This window comes from Cyphomyrmex costatus, unplaced genomic scaffold (assembly GCF_001594065.2).
Source record: "Cyphomyrmex costatus isolate MS0001 unplaced genomic scaffold, Ccosl1.0 scaffold123, whole genome shotgun sequence".
NCBI classification, from domain to species: domain Eukaryota; kingdom Metazoa; phylum Arthropoda; class Insecta; order Hymenoptera; family Formicidae; genus Cyphomyrmex; species Cyphomyrmex costatus.
Window position 1 is genome coordinate 2359875 of NW_017275207.1, and position 26253 is coordinate 2386127.

General features: G+C 29.8%; 1 protein-coding gene across 1 annotated transcript in view; it reads left to right on the forward strand.

The window, feature by feature from the left end:
- Fhos (Formin homology 2 domain containing) overlaps positions 1-26253 on the forward strand; it is a 174443-nt gene that overhangs the window by 15792 nt on the left and 132398 nt on the right. Inside the window, exons 2-9 of the mRNA XM_018548389.1 lie at positions 12690-12912; positions 13364-13798; positions 14212-15469; positions 16007-17319; positions 17725-18296; positions 18923-19145; positions 19581-19680; positions 20273-20309. Of these exons, the coding sequence (XP_018403891.1) occupies positions 12690-12912; positions 13364-13798; positions 14212-15469; positions 16007-17319; positions 17725-18296; positions 18923-19145; positions 19581-19680; positions 20273-20309 (4161 nt within the window). The remainder of the gene's footprint in view (positions 1-12689; positions 12913-13363; positions 13799-14211; positions 15470-16006; positions 17320-17724; positions 18297-18922; positions 19146-19580; positions 19681-20272; positions 20310-26253) is intronic.

The window sequence follows — 26253 nt, forward strand, 5'->3', positions numbered from 1 at the left end:
TTTATTTATCTATTAATGTTATAGTTATTATATTGTGGAGACTTTTGCAAATAGAAATAAAAATATATTTATTGTATTACGTATTTTGAGATAATTTTTTGAATCATCGATAAATCATACAAGACAAATGTAAGTGAAATATAAATTAAAATATACCTGATCATTAATTGTAATTCGTTATATTAAAAATTTTATGATAACTTAATGCAATAAGAATATATTCAAACATTACATCTGTCGTCGATTAACTCTCAATGTCGCAAATCTGTGGCATACTTAACGGACGTGTACAGTATAAATGAAAGTTTTAAGCATACCGAATATTCAAAGAGTACCTTTGCTGTTGGTTCTGGTCGTTGGTCCTTGCGTATAATTTGAGTGCTGGCTCCGCTTTCGTCGCAATTATGCAATGTAAATGAAGTCCATTAACTTTATCGTCCAAAGGTCCAGGTCGCGCGCCCACTTATTCCACTCGTGAACTAAACCGGGTGTTTGCGAAATACCGCTAAGTCGAAAAGCTTTCTATTATAAATAATGCAAATCTATTTATCTGTCATGCAGCGATATAACTTGTTGAATTGTGCATCGCAGTATATAATTTTCTGCGGCGTTTCCGCACGTGTTTCGTGTGTTTGCGCTTGAATTATAGGACAAATGGCGGAATATTTTTTTGTTATGGTGATTATTGCTTGCGCTGATTTACATTTCCATGCGTTGAGCTTTTTACGTTTAATTCGAAATTACAACCGAAACGGCGCAATGCTGTAATATTTCCAACATAAACATCGTAGATCTCGCAAGTTTGAAATTAAATTCGTTGCTTTATCACGAATATTTCGTTAGTATTGTGCTTGCTTGACTTTACCGCATTGTTTATAGAGAATTCAACGCGCAGGAAATGAAATTCTATAAAACAACAGCTAAATAGAAACACAGCAATACTTGTATTTGTAGATAACTAATGTAACTGATTTATTAGGTTTTCGTAAAATATTCAGTGTTTAAAAAGGTCACGAAATTAAATTACATTTATAAAACAGAATACATTTTAACTTATATAAATAGTTTCATATATGCGAACTGTTAATACATATTAATATTTATATATTACTAATATGTGTATTAATTACGTAAAAAGTAGGCTGTATACATCATTTAAAAAAAAGAGAAGTAGTCTGAGGTAGTAATTATTAAAATAAAATTTTATCAATTACGTTATTTGATATCACTTAGATCAGATGTTTAGTCCGCAAATTAGCTTAAATTTAAACAATACAAGGTGTGATACGTTTCTTCGTGTTTTAAAGGACACTTGGCTTTTTACTTATACAATTGACAAGAATGTCATTTTTTGCTATCTTGACCCGAGATCGAAACGTATGTTTATTTTGCTTATATAATTATATCATTTATGATCATTTCAGTTAAAAACGGTTTTTACAATACTGGCTGTTTGCTCTCATTATATATATTATTAAAATAAAATTTATATAATAGCTTTTTTTTTTTTACATTATTATAAATAGTTAATTATTTAAATTAAATATAATATTTCCGAGAAAAATAGTAGTTACCTCTAATTTTGATACCAACTAAAATAAGTACTTTCTAAGTATTTTTTATTTGTTTTATTTTAAAACCAAACTATTAATTTTTTTTTACTGAAATGAAAAATATATTGTCCCTAGAAAAAGATCCCACATATTCAGTAGATGTAGTCCGACTTGTGTCAGACCATAAACGCCGTAAGCGTAAAAGATCAATCACGGCTCGTCGGAAAACGCAGCACAGTTGAGACGTAGCTCGATCGTTTATCGAAGGAGGCCGAAACGATCGTTAGCTACGTCCAAATACGAATCCCGGTTGCATGCCTCCCAGAAACATTTTCGTGCACCGCGGGTCGTCTCGACCTAACGCGACGTGGCGAGCGGCTAGCAAAATTAGCCGGGTCTTTCCCAGACGATGTCTGCTCTCGCGTACGCGCATATTCGTGTATAAAGCTTTCTTCTATCTTGAGTACACATTTGTGATTGACGCTGAAGGCGACATGGTGTATCGGGTGTCGAATTTCAAAGCGGCTCACGAGACTCTCAGCCATACTATGTTGCGTAGGGGATTTGTCTTACGAGCTATTCGCGCCAAGTTTGATACAGGATACGTCGTGCACAGGCATAGCTCCCTCCTGAAAGTTCCTGAGAGATCCCCAGAGCCTTCATGAGGTTTGCCGTCGTCGACCAATAAGGATCTTTGTACGCGACCTGGCTGCAAGAGCATACCCTTGGGCCGGAGGGTCGTCTTCCTCTTGACTTTTTCAGGTGACTGGAGCTTGGAGCAACGTGCAAACGGAAGTATGCGTCGATGTATCATGTGGGACAGGAAATTTGTCGCAGACAATTCTGTTTCTTCCAGGCTTGAATTATTTTTGCTTTCAGAAACGGATATTGTATCGTAGTAAATTAGATTGATGTCTTTTTAATTTTAAAATAAAAATATTTTGTAGTAAAAATTAAAAATAAAAAATAAAAATAAAATAGCAGAAATGTTTTAAAATTTATAATAAAGAAATAAATTGCACTGTCATGTTGTATTGAGAGGATAAAATTAATTTAATTCTTTATTAAGTTCCTATAATTAAATTAATTTGTTGCCTTACATTATAGTTTTATTACTTCTTCATTTACTTATCTTCAATTATTTAAAAATTTTTTTTTTTAATTTTTATATAAAATATATAATTTAATCACTCATGTGAAAACACACGAAGATAATAAGTAGATTAACGATAAGTTAAAAAAAAAAAAAATTATAAATACACACAGTATATGGAGAATAGTATATATAATATAGATAATATAATAGTATAGATTTAATTTATAACAATTAAAAATACAATGAACTAAGTTACACATTTAAAACTTTTTTTTTTCGATGTAAGTATAAGCGTCATGTTGATATGTAATAAGTCTCCATATGCATTCGGTGATCATATTTGGTATTCCTGTCACATCACTTTCTTCGTATTTTTTTTATTTGTCAACAAACATAAGCAATATGCTCACTTGTGATAAATGAACACTTTCTCCTTGTTAATTCATCATTTCTTCCATCTTTTCGCGAAAACCGTAAAATAATATCTCTACCTATCACATATTGTCTCGAAATAAGAAACGATATGAGGCACATTTGATGATATCATGAATAAATTTAGATTTACGAAATGTTTACGTTTCAAACAAAACGTCAAATGTATTTAGGCCTTGAGCTTATATAAATGGCTGATTATGAAAAAAAAGGTAAGGACAGTTACTTTTTTTAAACTTAAATTTTATTTATATCTTTATAAAATTACATTATTTAATTTCAAAATATTTATTTTTTGTATAAAAAAGTTCTTTATAAGATGTTCGTAATTTGATGCTTTTTATTGCCAATAACGGGCGAAAGTGGTTGTTAAACACGAGAAAAATGGCTCAAAAACTTTGCCTGAAGATGAGAGATACAGCTCGTTAAAATATTATATAGCTTATTTAATAATATATCTAGCTTTAATAATTTTTCTTAGGCACGCGCTTATGGATTTAAACGCGCTTCAAATACATTCAAATGTTTGAACGAAGATGCAGGGCAGAACAGTTGCCTAGGCTGAATGGAGAAAGGGATTTAACGGCTTCTTTGAATATTCCAGGCGGAGCAATCGCGGCTGCAAACGATGGCGTGAATGCTTTTAATCGAGCGTACCATTCCTCTTTCTTTTATATCCACTTTGTGCTCCTTTTGCCTTTGCGTCGCAATAGAGCTCGATATTTATTGCTACGCAACTTGAAGCCTCTTGAAAAAAGGAGATGAATTCTTGCTACGCGCCGAATTTAGCTTTGATGACGTTTTGTTAAGAGGTCTTTAAAAATACTGTGGCGTGTATAACGAAAAAAACAAGCAATTGCTTTAAAAGCTTAAAAAATAGATGAAAATATGGTCTAGAAATTTTCTAATATTGCTCAGACGGAAATTAAAATTAAAATTACAAGTGATTTTATTAAGATTATGGTTTGTAAGTAATTTTAATGAAATATTCTGTAAAGTATAGCGCTGCAAACAAATTTTTTAATATTTTTAATTATAAATTAGTCAAATCCATGATAAACTACGTACAATGACAAACAAAGTGTAAGTTGCAACTATAATAAATAATTAAGAGTTATATATATTAATAAAATTAAGTTATAATTTATATATAATTATTATGCGACTAATTATTTTATAATATTACTTCATGACATTAATAATTCTATATTATTATAATGTCATTATTTACAAGTTGCAAACGCATGAGATTAGTTTCATTTAGTACAAAGATTCATTAAAAAAAGTTAAAAAGTATTTATAAAATAGAATACATAGTCAATCTTAATAACTTCATTTTTTCCCTATTTTCTTTAAAAAATTTTTCTGTAAAGACACTGAAGAGCTTTCGCAACTTCTTGTACGTCGTTGATAAAACGCAGCAAGGAGGAATATGCACGCGGATGCTGCAGAGTGAGAGCTTGGATAGTTATAACTGAGAACTCGCTGCTATATTTAAACGTCGTCGTAGACGTGGTTTTGCCCTTTTTTCACCAAGGCGACGACGGAAGTAGATGGACTTCAGCTTCTGAATTTCGAAAGAGTACGGAACTGTCAGATGTGCACATTAGAAAAGACGGGCGTGCACGAGAGAAACTGGTTGAAGCATGCTATTGAATTAATCATAAGCCTCGGTGAACGATAGTGCCAAAACTACCACGTGTTTACTCCAACGTTGACTTTATATGATACATAGAACGGAAAGAGAGACAGTTTGAATATTATTTTCCATATCTTATGTGAATAGATATACCGCTTTATAATGACGTCATTAAAATAGAAAATTACTTTGCCACTTATTGCTTATCGTAATGCTTACATTTATATGTTTATAAATAATTTCCATCTTTGTACTTAGTTAAGCTAAGAAATGGCAAATAGAATTATGAGCAAAGTTATAATAAAATATGATAATTTGTGGTAAAAGAAGCTATAAACAAATTTATGTTTATAAATATTAATATATTCTTTCTGTTATTGTATTTTAAATTATGTTAGACATCTGCTGTTTTATTAATGTGATCTAGAGTCCATCTTTTAAAAATTATGATTTTCAACGTTCAAGTAGAAACATAGTATATGGTATTATTTTCTACTATCTTTTAATATTAAAAAAGTAAGAAATAGCTAAATAAAAGCAATATATAAACTTTTCGTTACACACACACACACTCACATATATATATATATATATATATAAAAGTGATATTTTTTAACTTATATTATTTTTTCATAATACAACGTAAATGAAAACATGATTGTTAAGAAATACGTACTAATTTAAATATGCATGTAAATAGAAAAAAATTTTCAATGTCACGCTACATCTTTTATGCCAAGATAGATTCGATCAGTATTTTACGCAATTTGTGTATACAAATACAAATATTCGTTTATTAAAGCCAACAGTTAAATTAAAGCTGCTGAAAAATTTGCCTATGTCCTAAGCCATCAAATTTCTAACGAAAATGGATATTTCGAAATCGTGCCAGAACTAGCACATCGATGCATTGCTGTTTTGACGTCGATGCCTTGTTAGCGACGTGTCGCATCGGGCAACAAGGTTGTTGGCAAACACAGCTGATCTCGTGGATTAATTGTTGGAATTGAACCCAATTTCACCCCGCGCAGGTTGACTCGCTGTATAGTATCGAGCCAAATCGATAAGCGTGCGTTTGTAAATATTCGATAGTTTACTATGCAAAGAATCATCCAAAATAAAATCAGCATTTTCTGTACAAAAAAATCCTTTACTCGGAGTAATTATTTTGAAATCTATGTGGTAATAAACTTTTAGTCGTACACACTATATATAGCTTACAACTTTAAAAATAATAAGATTTTTTAATTCTTTACATATATAGAATTAATCTTTTGTTAGGAAAATTTGGAAGAATTTATTTATTTCAAATTACAAGTAATAAATTATTAATGTTTTAATAAACTAATAGTCTTATAACTATATGTAATAAATATTAGATGATACTAAATATAAAAATAATAATAATTTTTAAATCAAAAACTTTTTATGAATTATATTGCTACTAAAAAACATAAAAATTCTATTAAATCAATCTCTTAGCATGTAATAATGTCTATCTATTTACGCACTTTTCTGTTTAATCTATAACATTCTTTTATTATTTCAATGACGATGAGATATCATTTTACGAAAGCAATTTACCATAACTATGTGCAAATACACGATGACAGAGAGATATAAAGAAATGTGCAGTTCACGCCTGCAGGAATGATATGTCTGTTTGATGGAACAGGTTAACTCATCTACGTATGACTGGAAAAATTTATGATCCATTCGTCGGTGTTAGATTCAATTTGCGAGACATCACTGAAATTGCTGGTTCACTTCCATTAGTTCCACATGAGATTGTAAATCGCAATCATTTTTCGGGTTTTATGTTTGTTACTTGAATAATCTATTGCAGCTATCGTTTTACTATAAATTCTTATAGAACCAGATTTAAACATTTGTTAACAGTTTTCAAAAGATTAATACGGGCTTTATATAATACTGATTTTTTTTAGACACAATATATAAGTATAAATCCTTTTAGTAATATTTTTATCTTTTGATAATATTTATATTTAATAATATAAATCTATAATATATACAGTAATATAAATCTTTTAAACATAAATAAATTATCATTCACAAAAATATTGTATTCGTTTAAATCTTTTATACTAAACTCCTAAGATTAAGCTCAATAAGCGTATTCGCAGAAAAGAAAACAATATCTAACGTCATACGTATTGACACATAATAACACGTTATTGTTTCGTAGAATTGCGCATGAACATCATAGATCTCGCAAAACGTTAAAATAAGAAGAACGATCGATACTTCGTAGTATTGACGATGCACAATTCAGCAACGACAACGTAATGATGAACGATTTATCGGCTCGTAACGCTATTGAGAAGTTTACCGTCTTTGAGACTGGACCGAAGAGTTTCAGCCACAAAACTTCCGGCAGTTTACACGGCGCCAGAAGTTTTCCAATTACACGGCAAGCCGTCCAGTTTTCCCGTCAGAACCCATACCTTGACATTTTCCAATCTGTATTTTACCCGCAAGAAAAAAATCTTTTTACTTGGTAGGGAAAAAGGTGATATTATGACTTTTTATTTTTACATTTTATACAATAACTTGATTGAGTGTTGTTTTAATCGATCTTCAACTTTTTCGAAAGTTACGAAACATTTATAATACTTAGGACATTATTTATAAAATTATGGCGAAATTGCACAATCGCTCGAAAAGAAATTTGAACATGGCCGGAGACACTACCGCGTCTCCTGATAAAGATGGTAATGTAGTCTTTTAGAAAAATAGATTTAAAAAATAGGTTGTGTTTTAATAAACGCAATATTTGATTGTAAAATTAACTAATAAATATTGCAAAATGTATGCAAACGTATATACGCACATATAACCTTTTCCTTATGGGCTTCTCATTGTCAATGCTAAAGATTTATAATACATATAATAAACTGTAGATTAATAATAAAGCTGTAATTAATTTATCAAATAAAATTATATTGACATAAGAAGCTTGGTAAAAAGAAGCTGTCAGCAATTATAATACGTATACTTAAAGGATCACATTAATTAAATGCCATACCATTGTTCAATTTTTTAACTATGCATAATTCGAAATGTATATATCTAAATAAAATATTAATGTAATAAATAAGACATTGAAGTGTACATATACTCGTGTAATAATACGTTAAAGTTTAAGCAACAGTGAACTGCTGAACATATAATTCTATAAGAAATCATTAGAATTGTTACTTAACAACAGAAATATTAAGAGAGACTATTATACACTGGTTATAATATCACTTTTTTTGTTTTTTCTAAACACTGCTAAGATTTCAAGGACGTCAGATATCTTATTGTATAGATAAAGTAATTTGCTGTAGTGTCAGACTTCTGATTCACATTGTGATAAATTATTTCTAAAATTTCTATTTTGTTTATAATTAACAAAAACTCATTTAAAAAAAATTGTTAATAAACATTAACAAAAATTTTGAAATCAAAACTATCCATTTATTCTCGCTTTTTTGTCATTTAATGTTATTTTATTTTATCTTTTGACTCTACGCGATTAAAGAAATTTTAATGTTTGACTCTTCATTTGTCTTTTTAGTTTTTTATTTTATATTTCAGAACTATCCATTTTTAGTTATTTTTTATATCTAGAAAAAATATTTGACAGCTACTATTTAATAATTCGTAATAAATATAAATATAAATTAAGTTTATGGTTCAATTTATTACTAATTATTTTCTTATGTTTATTTGAAATTAATACGTTAATTAATACAGTAGCAGTTCAATAACAATTTCTGTAATTTATTATGACATACATAAAACAACCGTTTTAGTTCTTTCATTTTCTCATTTTTATGTTAAATAATAATATGGCTTAAATAAAACACATGTAATGTAATACATAATTTGTTGTTTAGTTTAAATAATATTTAAATAATAATAAAGAAAGAGTCAATGTGATTCTTTTGTTGAAAAAGTATCATTAGAATTTACTTTTAAAATATAATTTCTACAACTATCACGTGTTTGCACGTGTGGCAAAGCTACCTGAAATCGTTTTCTCTCGATTCACATCGTGACGTGCTAAAAATCTTGGCGTATGTCCAATGTGCGAATCGTAAAATAACAGACCGCTGCATGTCGTGAACGGCAACCTAATTTGCTTTCTCGTACGATAATGAAAACTACACATTGTATTATGTGGTGGAATTAGTTTTCTCTATTAAATAATTTATAAAATAAATGCATAGTTACCAACTACTTTATAACAAGTGTTTAATATTGATATTAGCTTGCTAGAATAATATTAAAATTAATTTAAAGCCAATTGTGTAAATATATAAATTGCTATCGCAATATTATTTGGAAATAATATTTTGTTAAATTTTTCTGTTTTATAAAAAATATAAAATAAAATTTAATAATATGAAAGATTCAATTTTTAGTTCATTAAATATAAAATTACTTTTAACATAATGACAAAAAATAATTTTTTAATTATTTATAATAAGTGATCTAAAAAAATCAATGACTATTTAAGAACTTAACAATTTAAGAAAACAATTAAGTAACATTTTTGTTCTATCGAGTTCGTAACAACTGGTTGTGCGTCATAAATTATAATAATGCACCGAGTCGCCGGAGGTTAAATCAGGCTGACACTCTTCAATTATTTAGTCTCCCCTCAAACTGGTATTACGATGCATCGGTCGCCCACATCCTCATCAGTGTCATCAAGAATGTACCGCATCATTGTGAATAAAACGTTTAGTCTTTCGTCAGCTTAAATACTTCTTTAAACAAGTGAAATACTTAAAGCAATAATATACTAACAATAAGTCACGAGAAGAAAAGACCTACCACATTCATGGCTCATATCTCACAAGTTCACATGTTTGAGCTATTTATGTTTAAAGCGTCAGAATTTAACTTCAAAAATCTTACGAGAATTGAATCATTTGCATTTGATTTAATTATATAATATTTAAAAAGTCTGGTCTTTTATGTACTTCATATTCAAACAACTTATTATTATATAACAGCTGTATTTGTATAGTAATCTGCATTTTATATGAAATATTTGACATATAATTCAGTCAGCGTTATATTTCAAATAAACATCGTTTTTTAAATTTTTATGAAACATAATAAAAAAATAATTAATTGTAATTTAAAAAAAAATAAAAATTTAATTAATATCTTTAGATGTGATCTGTTTTTCTGTTTGTTAAATATACTGTTTTTGTTAGTACGTTTAGCAAACAGTAAAACAGTTAATTGATTTATAGAAATCAACTCTGACTATTGATTTCATACAAATATTCTCAACATTTTTCAAATATAATGGAACTATTTCTTCTCTATTATATTTTTTATATTTTATTTATATTTACTTTTATTTTATCAAACAAATGCAAATATTATTTAAATTCCAATTCAAATAAAAGTGATAAAATATTTTCATTTCGATTTAACTTGTCTTTCGAGACAAGAAGGTATAACACACAAGAATGATAATATTTAACTCTCAAAATAGTGTACGTATGGAATAATGTAATGCAAATATCAACATATCGTGACATTGCTACTCTTGTATATTCTGTGTAATACGCAATAGTGCGTATATATACTTACGTATCTAGTCGTCCGCATGCGATGGTGCGATATCGCGTTGAGCTTCCAGATAGCTGAACGAATGTTTCTCTCGCTCTCGTACTCACACAACTTGGAAATTTTCAAGCGTAGACGGATATTTCGTGACGTGTATTTCTGCACAATAGTTGAATGCAGATTTCGCAACATAGTACAATTTTCATCGCGCAAATAACGTAAAAGTCCCTATATAAACGCGCGTTAATGTACGTTTCGTGTTTCAATTAAAATTCTTCTATAAACAGTTGATTTTTGAAGCGGCTAAAGTATGTAAATATACGCATTTTGTATCTTCAAAGGCTTTTGTTAATAGAATAAGTTAAATCTATTTGAAATACATGTCATTTCTGAAAAATAATAAAATTTCTACACTTATTGCACTTTTTACATTAAATAATTTTTTTTAAATGGTTTATTCAGGGTTAGCTAAGTTAGGAATTCCACATTTTATACTGATCTTTTAAATCAGTTAAATTTTATTGTAAATTCACTGATTAACAGTGCAGTGGCATTAAAATTGATATATTATATATGTTAATAATTATTCACTAATTCAGATTTAGAGTTCAAAAATTTTTATTTTTGTAAGATAAATAATTTAAAAGTAATTTCATTACAAAATGTTTTTCTGTTTTATGTAATAAATAATTAAAATTTTTTGTAAAAAAAAAAAAGGTAACAGATCATATTATCTCTCTTGTAATTTAAATCGGTCTAAACGTGATAATGGAGTTGGATATGACATGATGAAAGGACTTATCGTTTTCGACGTTGTACAGAGCTTCCGTTCGAAGGAATTGCTTTGGCGGGCTTAAGGAACGACTGTCGTAATTCTATTATCTCACCGAATGCCATTAGCATAATAATGAACGGTCTTTTTAGAAGATCCAGTTCGGAAAACAAGTCGGAAGTTTCTCCATAAGTTTATTATCATGGGTTTTTTCTATTTTCAACTTAATTAAAAGTGAAATTGAAACCGGAAACCATTATTTTTCACACTGTTTGTGATGACAATATAACAAATAGATATAATATATATATATAATAAAAATGATAATTAAAAAATCACAAAATTCTATATATTTATAATCTGCTTCAATTTTTAAGGAAATATGGGCTTCTATTTACGCCACCCGTTATACAAACAAGAAATACAAAGGTTATTACTCTCTGCCAAGTCGATCCATCTATTTTAAGATTAAGGGCACTTTGCCAAATTTATATTAAATATACAAATTATTTTTTGTTTTTATACACCCCTTTAACTGTGATGTATCTAATAGCCCGTTTTAGATTTCACAGAAATAATTTACTCTTGTTCTAATTTTCTCTCTTGCATTTATTTATAGATACCTCTTGTAGATATATAAAAAATTAAAAACGATCAACAAAATATTTTTTCTTTTATACAAAAAATTTTAATTGTTCATTACATAAAAAACAGAAAAATATTTTGTCTAAAGAAATTACTTTTAAATTACTTATCTTATAAAAATAAAAATTTTTGGATTTTAAATCTGAATTAGTGAATAATCACTAATATATATCAGTTCCAATTATGCCACTACACTAATCAATGAATTCACAGTGAAAGAATGAATTAATAATAACTTGATCGTTTCAGAATGTAGTCACGGAAAACAAATATTGTGTTTTATAAATTTATACTATGTTCTTGATTTTTAAATAAGTATATTAAATTCAGATTATAATTATATGCTATTTTATAAATACAATGTTACTCAAGATAACATTTAGTTGTATTTATATTCACATTCTGTTGATATGTTAAATTATTTTTATTCGTTGAACAAAAATGTTCTTAATAAAGACATTCATTAGATGCGTCTCCTTGGTAATGCAAACTACGCATTATCCGTATTATCCTCATTACCTTTAATATCCTGGAGCATCCACAACCCTATTTCTTGCGAATGTCTTATTAGCTTATCGTCTGACTCCTTCTCGTTACTGCAAGAAGTGACTGATAAATTTTGCCATTATTAATAAAATATATTGCAAAATATAAATAAAATATAATTTAAATAATTTATTAAAGTTGTCTTATTAAAATCTTAATTTTCTAAAGTGTTATGTATATATATATATGTTGATACATAAATATAATAAAGATGTAAATATTATTTAAATAAGTTAGAAATAGAAATTTTGTATAATAGGGTTTTATATTTAGAGTAACATTTTAACAGTATGAAGTCATTTATTATAACTCTTCGATGATGAAACTATGTATAAGCTCGAGCTAATGATCATTTATAAATCTAAAATTAGTAAAAATTGTACGACATATGCTTTTCATTTGTGATTACAGGGTGATACAGGGGCATACAGAAGTAGGCCTGGCGTCAGCATCGCCAGCACATTCGGTAGAAATGCTTCCGGTGGAAGTAACCTACCGAGCTGTAGAAGCAGTTATTCCGGAGTCGGATCGAGTTCTATTCGAACCGTTGCCAAGGAACGGGCGCTTGCTAGTTTTGGAAGCACTTTTAATAAAAAAGATAAGTTTGAAGAGAAACCAACATTCAAATATTCATGTGAGATATTCACTTGTTTCAATATTTTGTATTTGTAATCTATACTTATTACTTATATATGATCAAAAAGTATGTTATAACATTTATATTTATATTTGATTTTGTTTTTTAGAGACTTTTTATTACAAGTATATTATTTTATTTGGATTAATATATATAATATATATACACATATATTATGTAAAAAGTACTTATATTTAATTTTATTTACAATTAATGATTAAGTTGTTGATAAATTACGAATAATTAATTATGTTTGCAATATTAGCACTGCCCAATATTTTGGCTACATGATGCTATTAAGTGTTATAACAATACTATATAAAACTTTTTACAACTAAAAACACAATTAGTAATTAAAACATTGTAATATAAAATCTGCATATATACATATATTATTCCTTTTTGTGAAAAGTAACGTACATAAGTTAAAGTTTTTCTTAAATCATAGGTACTAAGAATATCGATAAAAGTCGATTGCATTCCGGAAGATCGTCGTCTGAAGATGTGAGGGCGAAAAGTCCGCTGTCTGATAGTAGGTCGTCTCTCCTTGAGAAGTACTCGTTCTCAGCTGGCAAAACATCGGAGAGGCCGTCTTCCGTGTTGGACAGATATAACCGACCGGCTTCGCGGGAAAAGAGCAGAGACCCCGAAGGAATATCGAGGTACGGATCCAGCACATATCCCGGATCGAGTTTCGGCCGAAGTTACGGTAACGATGGTAAAATCGAAAAGAAGGACCATCCGCCGGTCTCCTATAGAGGATTACGTCCCAATTCCGGAAAAACGTCGCGCGAGCCCAGTCCGGAAGTCAGTGTTGGAAAAACGAATTCTTTCAGAGTTTATTCACGAGCGCCGTCTTACGGTCGTTCAGCTGCTTCGCCTAGTGAGTTTTTGTATTGTATTATGCAACTTTTTCAATTATATATTATACCATAAATTGAAGAATATTTAAAAAATTATTTATAGAAGTATTTTATATTATTACTATAAATATTAGTTATTTATAAATATATAATTTATATATTTAAGTATATATTTTAAATAAAGGATTCTTAAAGTAAAACATTTTTCAAATTGTTCTTGATTATCAATAATAAACTTTAAATTTAAAAGCGAATATTTAAATAATACTTATTAAAGTTAAATTTTGCTTGCGATAATTAATACTTTATGAATTTTATAAGTCTTAAAAATTCTTAATCATTACCATTCATATTAACTCATAACATCTGAAATCCGAAACACAAAACTAACGTTAAAATACACAACTAACGTTAAAAGATGTAAATTTTTTAGATACATCTGAATCGAGCTCAATCTCGAGATTTGGCTCGACAGCTGGTTCGCGATTTCTTTCATCGCGAAGTGGCAGCGAACGAATGTCTACAACTGTAAACTACTCCGCAGGAGGAAGATTTCGAAATTTGAATAATAAAGCAACTAATCAGAAAGAAGAAGAAAAAGAAGAATCAAAATTTGCTGTAAAGTCTGACAAAGATAGTCACCACGAATTGTCGCAAACTACAAATCGTATAGAAGAGAACGAGACCAACAATAAACTTCATAATAACGAGTTTGTGACGTTAACGGTAGTGACAAGAGGTACTTCACCGACGCCTCCAGCTTCTTCGTCCTATGTTAGAAATAGACGAGCAGAGATCAACGTTGTTCAGCAAAACGAAGTAATTAAATTGCGGAAACTAGCGGACACTACTGACGAAGAAATACAGTGTGATCAAATGGAAGAAACATCAAAATTCTCGAGGTATGGCAGCAGTAACAGAACATCTGGTGTACCTTGGTCAACGTATCTGGATAAATATTCTGGTGCATCATCAATCGGTAATTCAACTATTTATTCATCCAGAGGATTTGCTAATGCAAACTCTTCTAGTGGTAGACTTAACAACTTAGCGTATAAGAGAACGAATGAAGCACCGAGGAATGAATCCTCTGTTAAAGAATTATCAAGTTTAAATCAAGAAATTCATAATTCTGATAACAAAAATCAAAATGAGAAACTTTTCAGTGATTTAAGCTGCACAACTACTGACGATACTTTATCTGCGTCCAATGATTTAAAAACATCGTCGAATGGTCAAAATATTCATAGCATAAATAAAGAAGATAGAATTCATGGTAACGAGCGATGTTGTTGTGGCGCACGAAAGACTGATACAAACGAAAGCTCCAATAATTTAAGAAGTTGCAATCAGAATCTCGCTTTTTACCGCAGAGAGGATTCACTAACGCAGGATTCGCTGGATGCATCAAGATGTGATGATTATAACCAGAAAAAACCGTCCATTTTGCGACTGAAACATACTTCACCAAAGAACGAAACAAAAATATCTAAATGTTCCTTGAAGACTGAAATGACATCATCAAAACTCAACGCTCACAACGAAAGAAGAGGATCAACTTCCAAATCTGACACCAACTCTTCTTCTAGAGAAGAATCTCTTCGAATTGTCGAAGGGCATAGTCAAGACCATAATGAAGAAATTACTTCTCAAAAACGTGACATTTCACAAAGAAAAGATTCAATATCAAGGTATTGTATATAAATCTGTGTTCTACTAAAGTTTATTATTAGGGATACATAAAGAAACTTTTTTAATATTAATTATAAATTGTTAGGAATATAATAAAAGCAATTATAATTTTTTTTAAATTGCATTTTTATTATAATGCAAATAAATTACATTATCTTATTTATCAAAAGACATTAGGTTAAAAAATATTAGATTAATGTTTATCTTTTTGTGAATATTTAACAATAGAATTTTTGGCATAAAAAGTATTTTATAAAATATATAAAAATTTGAGGAAATGATTGTATATTATATTAATTTATATTAAATTACAAGAACTGAGTAGTGCATAGCCATTATTATATGTAATATGAAAATGTAGAAAAGAGTCTACTTACGGTTAATCACTTATCTATAATCTTTAAAAAGACGCAAAAATTGATTATAATCTATAGCAGAGAGAAAACGCGCAACTTTAACATAAGGTTAAAATTGGTCTGGATTAAGTAACTATAATTTTTTTTTATTAATACTTTAATATTTTTTTTTATTAAAAGCGGTTCTTCGTCACAAAGTTGTTCAGCATCGACATCACAAACCCGGAACGTAATGACAAAAAACATTCCGCGTCAGATGACGCGAACCGGCTTGTCAGACGGATCTTCTGTAAGCATGCCAATTGGCAGATCGAAATCATCGTCAGCTAGTTCGGTGACGAGTCAGGGTATAAAAATAAAAACGACAACGTCGCCATCGTCCGGAAAATCATCTACCGGTTCGATCCTATCGTCAGTGAACCTACGACAAGGCGGTTCGCCGGACGCGCGCGGCAAACCACCTGTGCCGAAGAATGATACTACGACCGCCGCCACGCCGAAGTGCACCGTGGCAGCGAAGTACGTGAACAAAGATTTCCGCAAGTCGACCTTGAACATGGAGAACGGTGACTTATGCTCTAAGTACGCGAGAAGAAAGAAGAGTCAGAGGAACATTTCCGTCAGCTCTCAGGATTCCGAAATGACTTCGGATCATGTTCCCCGGATAGTATCTTCGGGATCCTTGACCTCAATAAAGTCCGGACAATCGAGGTTCAGGATTCCGTCTGCAGAATCAAAGCCAGTGCTTGGAAGAAATAGCTCGAATGGTTCAATTAAATGGAATGAATCGAAAAACGGCTCAAAGTCACCTTGCGGAATAAAAAAGAGGCCATCTGGGACGTTCAGTTCCAGCAATAGTAGTCAGTCGACCTCTGTGAATTCTTCCAGCAGCGAGGATGACAACGATCATGACAAGATGGGATCAAGACGGAGAAGAAAGAGAATGAAATCGCCTACGTGTGAAGTGAAAGGTAAAATCAGTGCGGGATCATCGAGAACAAGTGTGTTGGCGTCGTCGGCTGATGATATGTCAATAATGACGGAAAAACCACCTAGACCACCCTCAAATCCAAGATCTAAAAGTGATCGTTCCGTGAAAACAGAAGAGGCCAAGTCCTTTCTAATGAGAGCACTAGCGCCAGTAACAAATTTTTTTAAGAATAAGAATCAAGATTCCGATGATACAAATAAATCAGACGGTTGGCTTGAATCTTTTGAAGAAAATCACGAATCCAATAATAAATCAGGACAGCCGTTATTCTCTTCAAAGTCAATCAGTCAGAATTTATTAAAGGATCCTAGCCTCACTAATTCCCAAAAGAGTGAGGGGATAAGAGGAAATAATATGAGGATTCAACATCAATCTTCTGGCGAAAAACCATGGTGGTTGGATCCAAATTCCGATAATGTTCCCGAGGGAGTTCAAAGAGCTAGTCCTTGGAATAATGACATTAGTCAGGACACAACGGTTAGCACAGCCTTACCGGATGACGGTAAGTTAATAACATGTATATGTATATAGCAAGCTATTATATTCATCATATATATGTACATATATATGTAGTATATTTAAATATATAAGATGGTGTGCTTAGTTTATATTTTTAATCACGTTTTGTAAAATCATGTGTATAATAAAACAAACAAAAATTATTATTTTATTATTATTTTGAAAATATATAAATTATTATATCATCTCTTTATTAAAAATTAATAAGTTAATGTAATATTTATGCATATTTAAATACATAACAGTATAATATGATCAATTAATTAACAGCAGATTCGACATTTAATTAATTAATTAGTTTTTACTATTCATAATATTTAGCATTTTTAATTTAAAAGTACTATTAAATCCTTGAATTTGTTATGTTATTTTTTGTGTGTGTTGTCAGGAAAATATAAACTTAAAATTTGGCGACAAGGATCAGAAGAACATGCCTGGTGGTTGGATGATGTTACAGCAGAGGAAACAAAAAAATCACCCTCACCAGTGTCTTCTATTTCGAGACGGGGATCTAGTCGAGGCAGTTTTCGGTCAGCTGATCGACGAAATCGCATCAGGCATCAGCAGTCTGGTGAACGAGCGTGGTGGATGAGCGATGATCCTGAAAACGTTCCGGAAGGCATCGAAGTCATTCCGGTGGCGCCTGCCGATAGTTTAACCGATAATTCTATCGATAATGAGAGCTTTTACTCTTCAAAACCGCTTAAGAAAATCCGACATATCGAATCTGGGGAGAAGGCATGGTGGATGGACAGTTCTTCCAACGTTCCTGACGGAGTCGTAAGGATTCCCGTGGAAATTCCCAACAGCACTTCCGACTCTTCCGAGTCATACGAGAAGATCGATATCGGTATTAACCCTGAACCTGAAACGTGTATTAAGAGAAGCCTTTCTAAATTTCCTATCGAATTTCCACCGCCACCATCCGAGCCGTTAGGAGATCGTGCAAGTCCAGAAGGGGTAAGATTGATCGTCGTATTATATAACATTTATTATCTTCTAGTGTTATTATGATAATAGTTTTGTACAATCTAATAAATCTCTGATTGTAAAAGATTGTAATAATTCAAAAAAAAAAAGAGAGAGACAAGTTTATGAAGCTTATTTAAGTTATTAATAAAATATAATATGTATACAATGTATACGTTATTAAGATGAGAGAAAAAAATAAATATCATTTTAGTTTATATTTGTAATCAATTTATTGAAAAAATTGAATTTTTCTCAAAATATCTTGATTGACAATTGAGTAATAAAGTTATTAATATCCAAAAATAAAATAGCTGACAAACATATTACATAAGTAATTAATCACATATTGAAAATAGCGTTTAACTGTTGAATCTTGCATTTCAATCAATATAATACTACCTACTTATTTCTTGATTCTCTTTTTCCATTTTTCTGTTCATTATTGCTTATTAAGAGTAATTTATAAATGTTATCGCACTACAGTTATCTCATTACAGTGTTATTTTATTCATTATACTTTTTTATCAAAAAAGGAATAATTAATTAACGAGAAAATAAATAAAATATTATTATTAAGAAATAGAGAATGCTTGAGTTCGTTGTTTTTATTGCAGATCGAGAATCCACCTGATCCGCCAGATAATTATGGGGGACGAAAATCTCCTTATGATAACATACAATCGACACCTCGACGGTTGCCACCGCGGAAACGACCTTCTACGTTGCCTTTATTTATTGGCGAGCATACTGACATCGATGATGTGCTCGGCGATTCTGCTATGCTATGCCACAGCCCTGTTCTCTCCCGTGTTCGTAAACAAGAACGTGTCGAAGAGGGTAAGGCGGGAATGAATTTAGCGTCATTCAGCGATCGATGCTATCACACCCAGTTTACACAGTATCAGTCGGATTATCCAATGTATCAAATAGAGCTTGACAAAATGGATCCGATTAAAATTGTTATGTAATATTCTCTCTTTTAAAACTAGTGGATATAAAATAAAATCGATGCGTTGTTTGAATATCAGGATATTTACAAAAGATTCAATTTTTGAAAAATATGGGTAAAGCAATTCGAAAAGAAAATGTTTGTAACATTTCAATTAGATATATATTCTTATATTCATAAAAAGAGTTAAAAGTTATAACAATAAAATTTTTTAACTTTTTAATATTTCTACATTATATGATAAGTTAAATAATACAACATTTTACATGTATAAAGATATATGTCTATTAAAATATTTTAATATAATGTATATGTTATTACAGACATTTCTAAAGACAATTCGGAATGTGAAGAAATAAATGCAACCCAGGTGATTATTCATGACAGCACACTTAAAACACCAGTGATTCAACGAAGAAAACGGTATGTATAATATAATAATAGTTGAACATTAATTTGATAGTTATTTATAAATTGCATATACAGTATTTCTGAAAATAGGCAATCTTTCATAGAGATGCAAATCAGATGAAAATAATTCCGTTAAGTTCCTATATATCTTTTTTCTACGCATTATCGAAATATTCTTTAAATTTAAGATTTAAAAAGCATTTTTGTTAAATAACTTTTATACTACTTTTTAAATGTTGATAATTTGTAATTATTATCTTTATGTTCAATAAAGATTTTTAAGTAATGCGAGAGAGATTTTTTGATACCACGTCTACAAATTATGGGATGAACCACGTTTAATCCTACTAATAACCAAAATTTTGAAACGGTTAAATTTAAATCTTAAATTTAAAAATAAATATTTTATTGGAGAGAGAGATGTGTAATAAAAGAAAGATTTTTTTATATAAAGAACTTATATGAGATTATTTTCACCTCATGTGCATGTGCATATGAGAGATTATCCCTTTTTTTTCAGAATGTACTGTAAATATATAGTATATATAATAAGAATGCGATTTAATTACAAAAATTAATGCATTTAATATTGTTCTCTTTTTAGAGACAATAAGAGAATTCAACCCGATGGCTACATTCCGGTAAGTTTTGTTAAATATTTTTATTGCATGCTAATGCGAATAGACTTTTCTTACTTGTAAAGAGCGAGATGGTGCGATATTTATTATTAATAATAATTCGTGCATAAAATATAACGAATATAATAAAATATAAATATATAATGATAAATTATTAAAGTATATATATAATGTTAAATATATTGTTAAGTAATAAAATTTAAAGAGAAAGTAGAATTTAGTGAAATTTAATATTTTTTTAATTTATGCTATTTTTTTGTTGCTCACATAATTTTTTTATATTTAACTTTTACATTAGACCTTTACATTATTTTAAAACTAAATACTAAAAACTAAAGAAAACATACAATAAAATTAAAATTTTTAATAAAAGAATTATTAGTAAATATAAAAAAACCGTATATTTTTTATTCTCGTTTAAATTACAAATATTCTCTTGAGGATAGGTACGATAAGTTTACTGATTTTTTTATAGTCCCCTTTTTAAATTATGCATTTGTATTTATTACAATATTTCAATACTTTCATTTTGGTGTGCAATGTACCATAATCATACACAAAACAACACATAGCTCAGCTATATCGAGAAAGTCCCTAAACAAGGGTCTACAAAGGGGCGGACAAAATCAAGAATAATGGAGATGCACGCGACACTATTGTTCCTTGTGAGGGATACACAAAGAAAGAGAGAAGCGTCTTTCTACCCTTTTGTAATTTTTCGTATTCTGCATGAAGCAGTTCCAACAAAGGAACTTTGCTTGCTTGAGTAGTACTTACATCACCTTGCGCATATTGTTTCAGTTAATAATTACTCAATATATAATAATATTGTCGCAACTTTTACTGAGTCTCTAGTTTTTAGACATTTGTTAAGAATAATTAAAAATCATTTTTATAACAAATTTTCCGTACGTATGTGATATTATATTATATATATGTATATATATAATATATTCTATTATATCAACATCAGTGCATATAAAAGAGGTATATATTATATATAATCAGGGAATGGAAGTAACTCGTTACTTGTAACGAAGTTACAGTTACAAGTTACTTTTTTGGTAACTTTACTGGTAACTGCGTTACTTTCTTTTTTTGGTAACTGTAACGGTAACGAGTTACATTTTTTGGGTAACGGTAACGAAATTTACAGTTACTTTTGTCGTTACTTTGCACACGATTGAACACGGTTCGATTGGATACATGCTATTTATAGCGCTTATCAATAAGACTTGAAAGCCCTTAGACATTCGGCCGTTATGATTCAGTAATTATTTTACACTTCTATCTTCTATGTAATACATAGGACATACAAATATTTCAGTTTGCTGCATATTTTACAGGTTTTAGAATTACAAAATTGTGTTTAAAAAAAATTAAAAAATAAATTAAATAATAGTAAAATGAGAAGGGCTACGAACCCAAAAGCGAAACAGTTTAAAAGACGATGACAATAAGTGTCGAAACGTCGTTTGTTTTTATCTTGTTTTATCCATGTTATTGTTCTAATATATATTTATACATTTAATTACATTGTCATCGTCGTTCTTATCGGAAATAAACTGTTTCATTTTTGGCTCGTAACCCTTCTCATTTTACTTTTATTTAATTTATTATTTGAGCCATTCTACATTTTTTTTTTTTTTTTTAAATAAAACTATATATTTGTCAGTATTACATATAAAAAAAAATGCAAAAGTACATTTTTAAATTGATTTTAAAAAAGTAACGGAAAAGTAACGAAAAGTTATTTTTCAAGTAACGGTAACTGTAACGAGTTACTTTTAAAAAGCGATAACTGTAACTGTAACTAGTTACATTTTTTACTCGGTAACGAGTAACTGTAACTAGTTACTTTTAAAAAGTAACTTTCCATTCCCTGTATATAATATATAATAATATATTATATATAATAATATTTTTTATCCTATAATATTATTTAAAATTTTTTAAACGGATATAACTTTAATTAATTCAATATTTTCATTGCAATGTGAAACTGAATAAATATATTTATGGCGAACAAATTATATTATTTATGTAAATTTTATGTTTAGAATTATGTGAAATAATTTATCTTAAAATATTTAATAGCTTATTAAAACTTGATGTAAACTTTTTTTGCTTTGTTTAATGGACTAATTTTATTGACTATACGCACATATACACAAAATTTATTAAAGATAGTCTTTTTATCGGAATAGTATGTAAATATTTTCAGTTGGTTTTGGATTGTAAAACTATTTGCAAAATAATTTAATTATTGTTGCATATTAATGAGTATTTTTTAATTACAATTTACAATTTTTTAAAAGTTACTTACATTTTTATAATATACGAACCCCACTGTGAATGGCACGGTAGCACTCTCTTACACAATGAGCCCGTCCATCACGTTTCTATAGGCTCGACATCTCCTTTCATGCCATTCGAGATCCCTATGCCCTATGGGGATTCGTTACCGTACAGCCGTGTACAGTTGCTCACATTTCCGTATTTTTCATTAATTTAATGATATAAATTCATTGTATATATTTATTATAGCGAGATTAAAAATATAGCGGGCAAGATTACGTAACATACTTTAATCATGGCGTACTCTTTTTTCTTAAATGACATGTAATGGAGTTTTCAACAAATTTGACAAGTATTTGCGCATACAATAAAAGAACTACATTATATATTATAAACAAGAAAAGGTTTATTCTTTAACTAATAATAAAATGTTTAATTGTGAGAAATTCTTCCTTGAAACACTTAAATTTTGAGATAAAAAGTTGTAATAATAACTGATAAAATACGTATCTCTCTGTTTTCAACACAGTTGAAAACCGTTACTTTTTCCGTTACTTTTCCGTTAGTTTTTATAATAAACATGACATTGTTTTTTTTTTATTTAAAATGCTAAAATTGTGCTATGGTTGGAAAAGTCGACTCTTTCAACCTTCGTTTCGTGTTTTATTATATTATAAAAACTAACGGAAAAGTAACGCTTCTGAACTCTAGTTTTCAAACATAATCAAACAGTAAAATAAATTTATTCTGTAACTTAACACACACGGATAGATATTTCTATATAGTGATTCTACATAACTGAATTTTTATTAGTTATATTGAAATATTAACAATATGTCTCTTACCACCTTATGTAGTCGCACTTATCTAAAATTTTTTAATTTTGCTGCGTGAAAAAAAAGTTTTAATTTTCAGGTAATTTACTTGGCATCTGTTTTGAGAGATTACGTCAACAAAGAATGATTCTTTTAAAATATGATAATTAAAATGATAAAATTCTTTCATCATATTAATAAAAAATTAAAATAAAGATTTTTAATGCATATTTTATTTAAAATGTGTAAAGAGAGATAAGATAATAAAAGCAAGTACAGTTACTAAACATTATTCTTCAGTCTCGCAGTGTATAACGAACATATCTTAAAAATGACGTCTTTAAAGCAAAACCATGAACAAAAAGTTATTTATTCTACATATATCTTTAATTTCATCCAAACATGAAATGAATTACGCAGAAAAATTATAGATTCGTGAAGATTATATATGTATATTGTATCAAAATTTGAACACTGGTAACGGTTCGGGGTGCGCACCACGTGAACGAGAGAGGGGTTCGACCGCGCGGCGGCGGCACTGTCGGTCGACGGCGACAGGTGTCTGCGGCACGTTCACGGTTCAGTGTCGCGACGGCCGCTCTCGAAGTAAGGCACGTTGTTACGCGTCGCGTATTACGTGTATATTTGCGCTGCATCGCGTCGCATCGATTCGCCTCTTTACGTGTCGCGCGTGTATTCGTGATTTTGCTTTTTGTTCCGCGCTTTCCAATCACGCGGTTTTCGGCACGCGTTTCCGTTGTTCGCGTCGGCGGCGGAAGTGCGCGTGTCACCCGAAAGGTGAGTTCTTTCGCTTCGCGCAGACTCCGTGATCCCAAGCGCGCGCGCTTTCATCTCGCGCAGCGCATGGAGACCCTTGTCACTACCCGGCTAGCCTTTCGTTCTCGCTTCGAAGGACCTCTCTGCGGATCGTGAACAAAAGTTGAACGGAATTCGCAAATACTTTCCAATAGCTTCGCTTCATTGTATTCGAGAATCATATGAAGGTATAAGAATAATAGGGACGTAGGAACTAGATTTGTTACTTTGCATATTGAATTATAAATCATGAAACAATCAAATACTTATTTAAATTTTAAAAATTATAAAAGATATAAGGATTATGAGATATGTAATATATATTGTTAGAGCTTGTTGAAAAACTGAATACTTGTCTTATCAGTAATTCTTGAGATATAAGGATTTGATATCTTAATAAAAAATTAAACAATGTATGAAAAGTAAATGTTGAATTGTTTAGAAAGAAGAATATGATAAATATTACACAAAAGAAGAAGGCAAATATATTTACTTAACGCAAAATACTCCATATTTGATATGAAAGATATTTTGTTTTCATTATGAAGTGTGTACTTCATATTTCGAAGCACGTGCTTCCAAATACTTTTTGTCATGTTGTCACAACACGTGCTAATAACTTATTTGATAGAAATATTTGCATATAACTGACTTGTATTAATAGCAAAAAGATTTTGTGTTCTGAAATAAACAAAGGAACATAAATGTTTTTTGGTGACTTTTTTGTAATCACAGTATCAATTATTATATAAATCAATCAAAATTAGCAATTAAAATCTCTCTTTGAGAATGATATTTCAATCTTTAAACAATAAAGATTTTGAAGCATCTTAAATTTCATATTTTTGTTTTATTGTCATCTTTGTATTTACAATCGAAATGAAAGTTCATAAATATAACGATTGTGACACTTTTAATATTTTGATTTTGAATTTTTAATGATATTGAATATTACTTTTAATTGTATTGCATATTTAAATTCGATTGCAGGTCAACGTATCAATAAATATGATCTAATCTAATCGAAATGTTTTAGCGTAAATATCGCATGGTTGATTTAGGAACTTGGATCAGTAATTTTCTGGAATGTCACACATCTTGATTGGTTCTGGCTGAACCGCTCTTGAAGGACGTTATTTATTTCGGATGTCAGTTACCGCGTTCAGATGATAGATCCGGTTCACGTTCACTGATCTGTCATGCTTTTTTTAATCGTTTATCTTTCGGTCTATTTTGTGCGAAATTTTCACGATCATCGGTGATATAAATAATTTAAAAACAGACATGTTGTAGATTCGTTTTAAAATTATCATCTCTCTTAGTGATTTGCATTCTGATCAATAATTTCATGATGTTTGGATTTAACGTGATAAAAAATAACTATGGAGTTAAAAAAAATGCATTATTAAGATATTAAATGTTTAACGAATATAAATCTAAAATGCTCTAAAATGTTATTCAGAGGTTGAAGTATGATTTTCGAAAATTTCGATACTATAAAATATTCCAAAAATACGATTCTATTATATACTTATTTATTTATTATTTTACCATATTCTAAAATAATAAAATGTACGTTCAAAAATTTACCGTATTAAAACATATATGTGTTCGAGTTCTAGAAACTACTCTAAATACAGAGATAAAATGTGATATTTCGATTATCACGGATTCTTGAGAAACATTTAAAACGCCAAAAGACATGACATTCCGAAGGGCGGATTTGTTGATTCAGACAAGAGTTTGGGAATTCTTGCGAGTTCGATCTCGCGTCGGGATCGCATCTTGATCATGAATCTTTCGTCGACCACAACTGCGATTACATTCGTGGCATGGCGCAGACTCGTTTTCCCTTCTAACTCCCTCTTCTCTTCGACATATTCTCTTCACTCTCTTCCTTCCTATCCTCCATTCCATTTTTCTTCTTTCGTTCATCTCTGTATTCATCTTTGTCTTCCCTTCAATCTCTCTCTCTCTCTCTCTCTCTCTCTCTCTCTCTCTCTCTCTCTCTCTCTCTC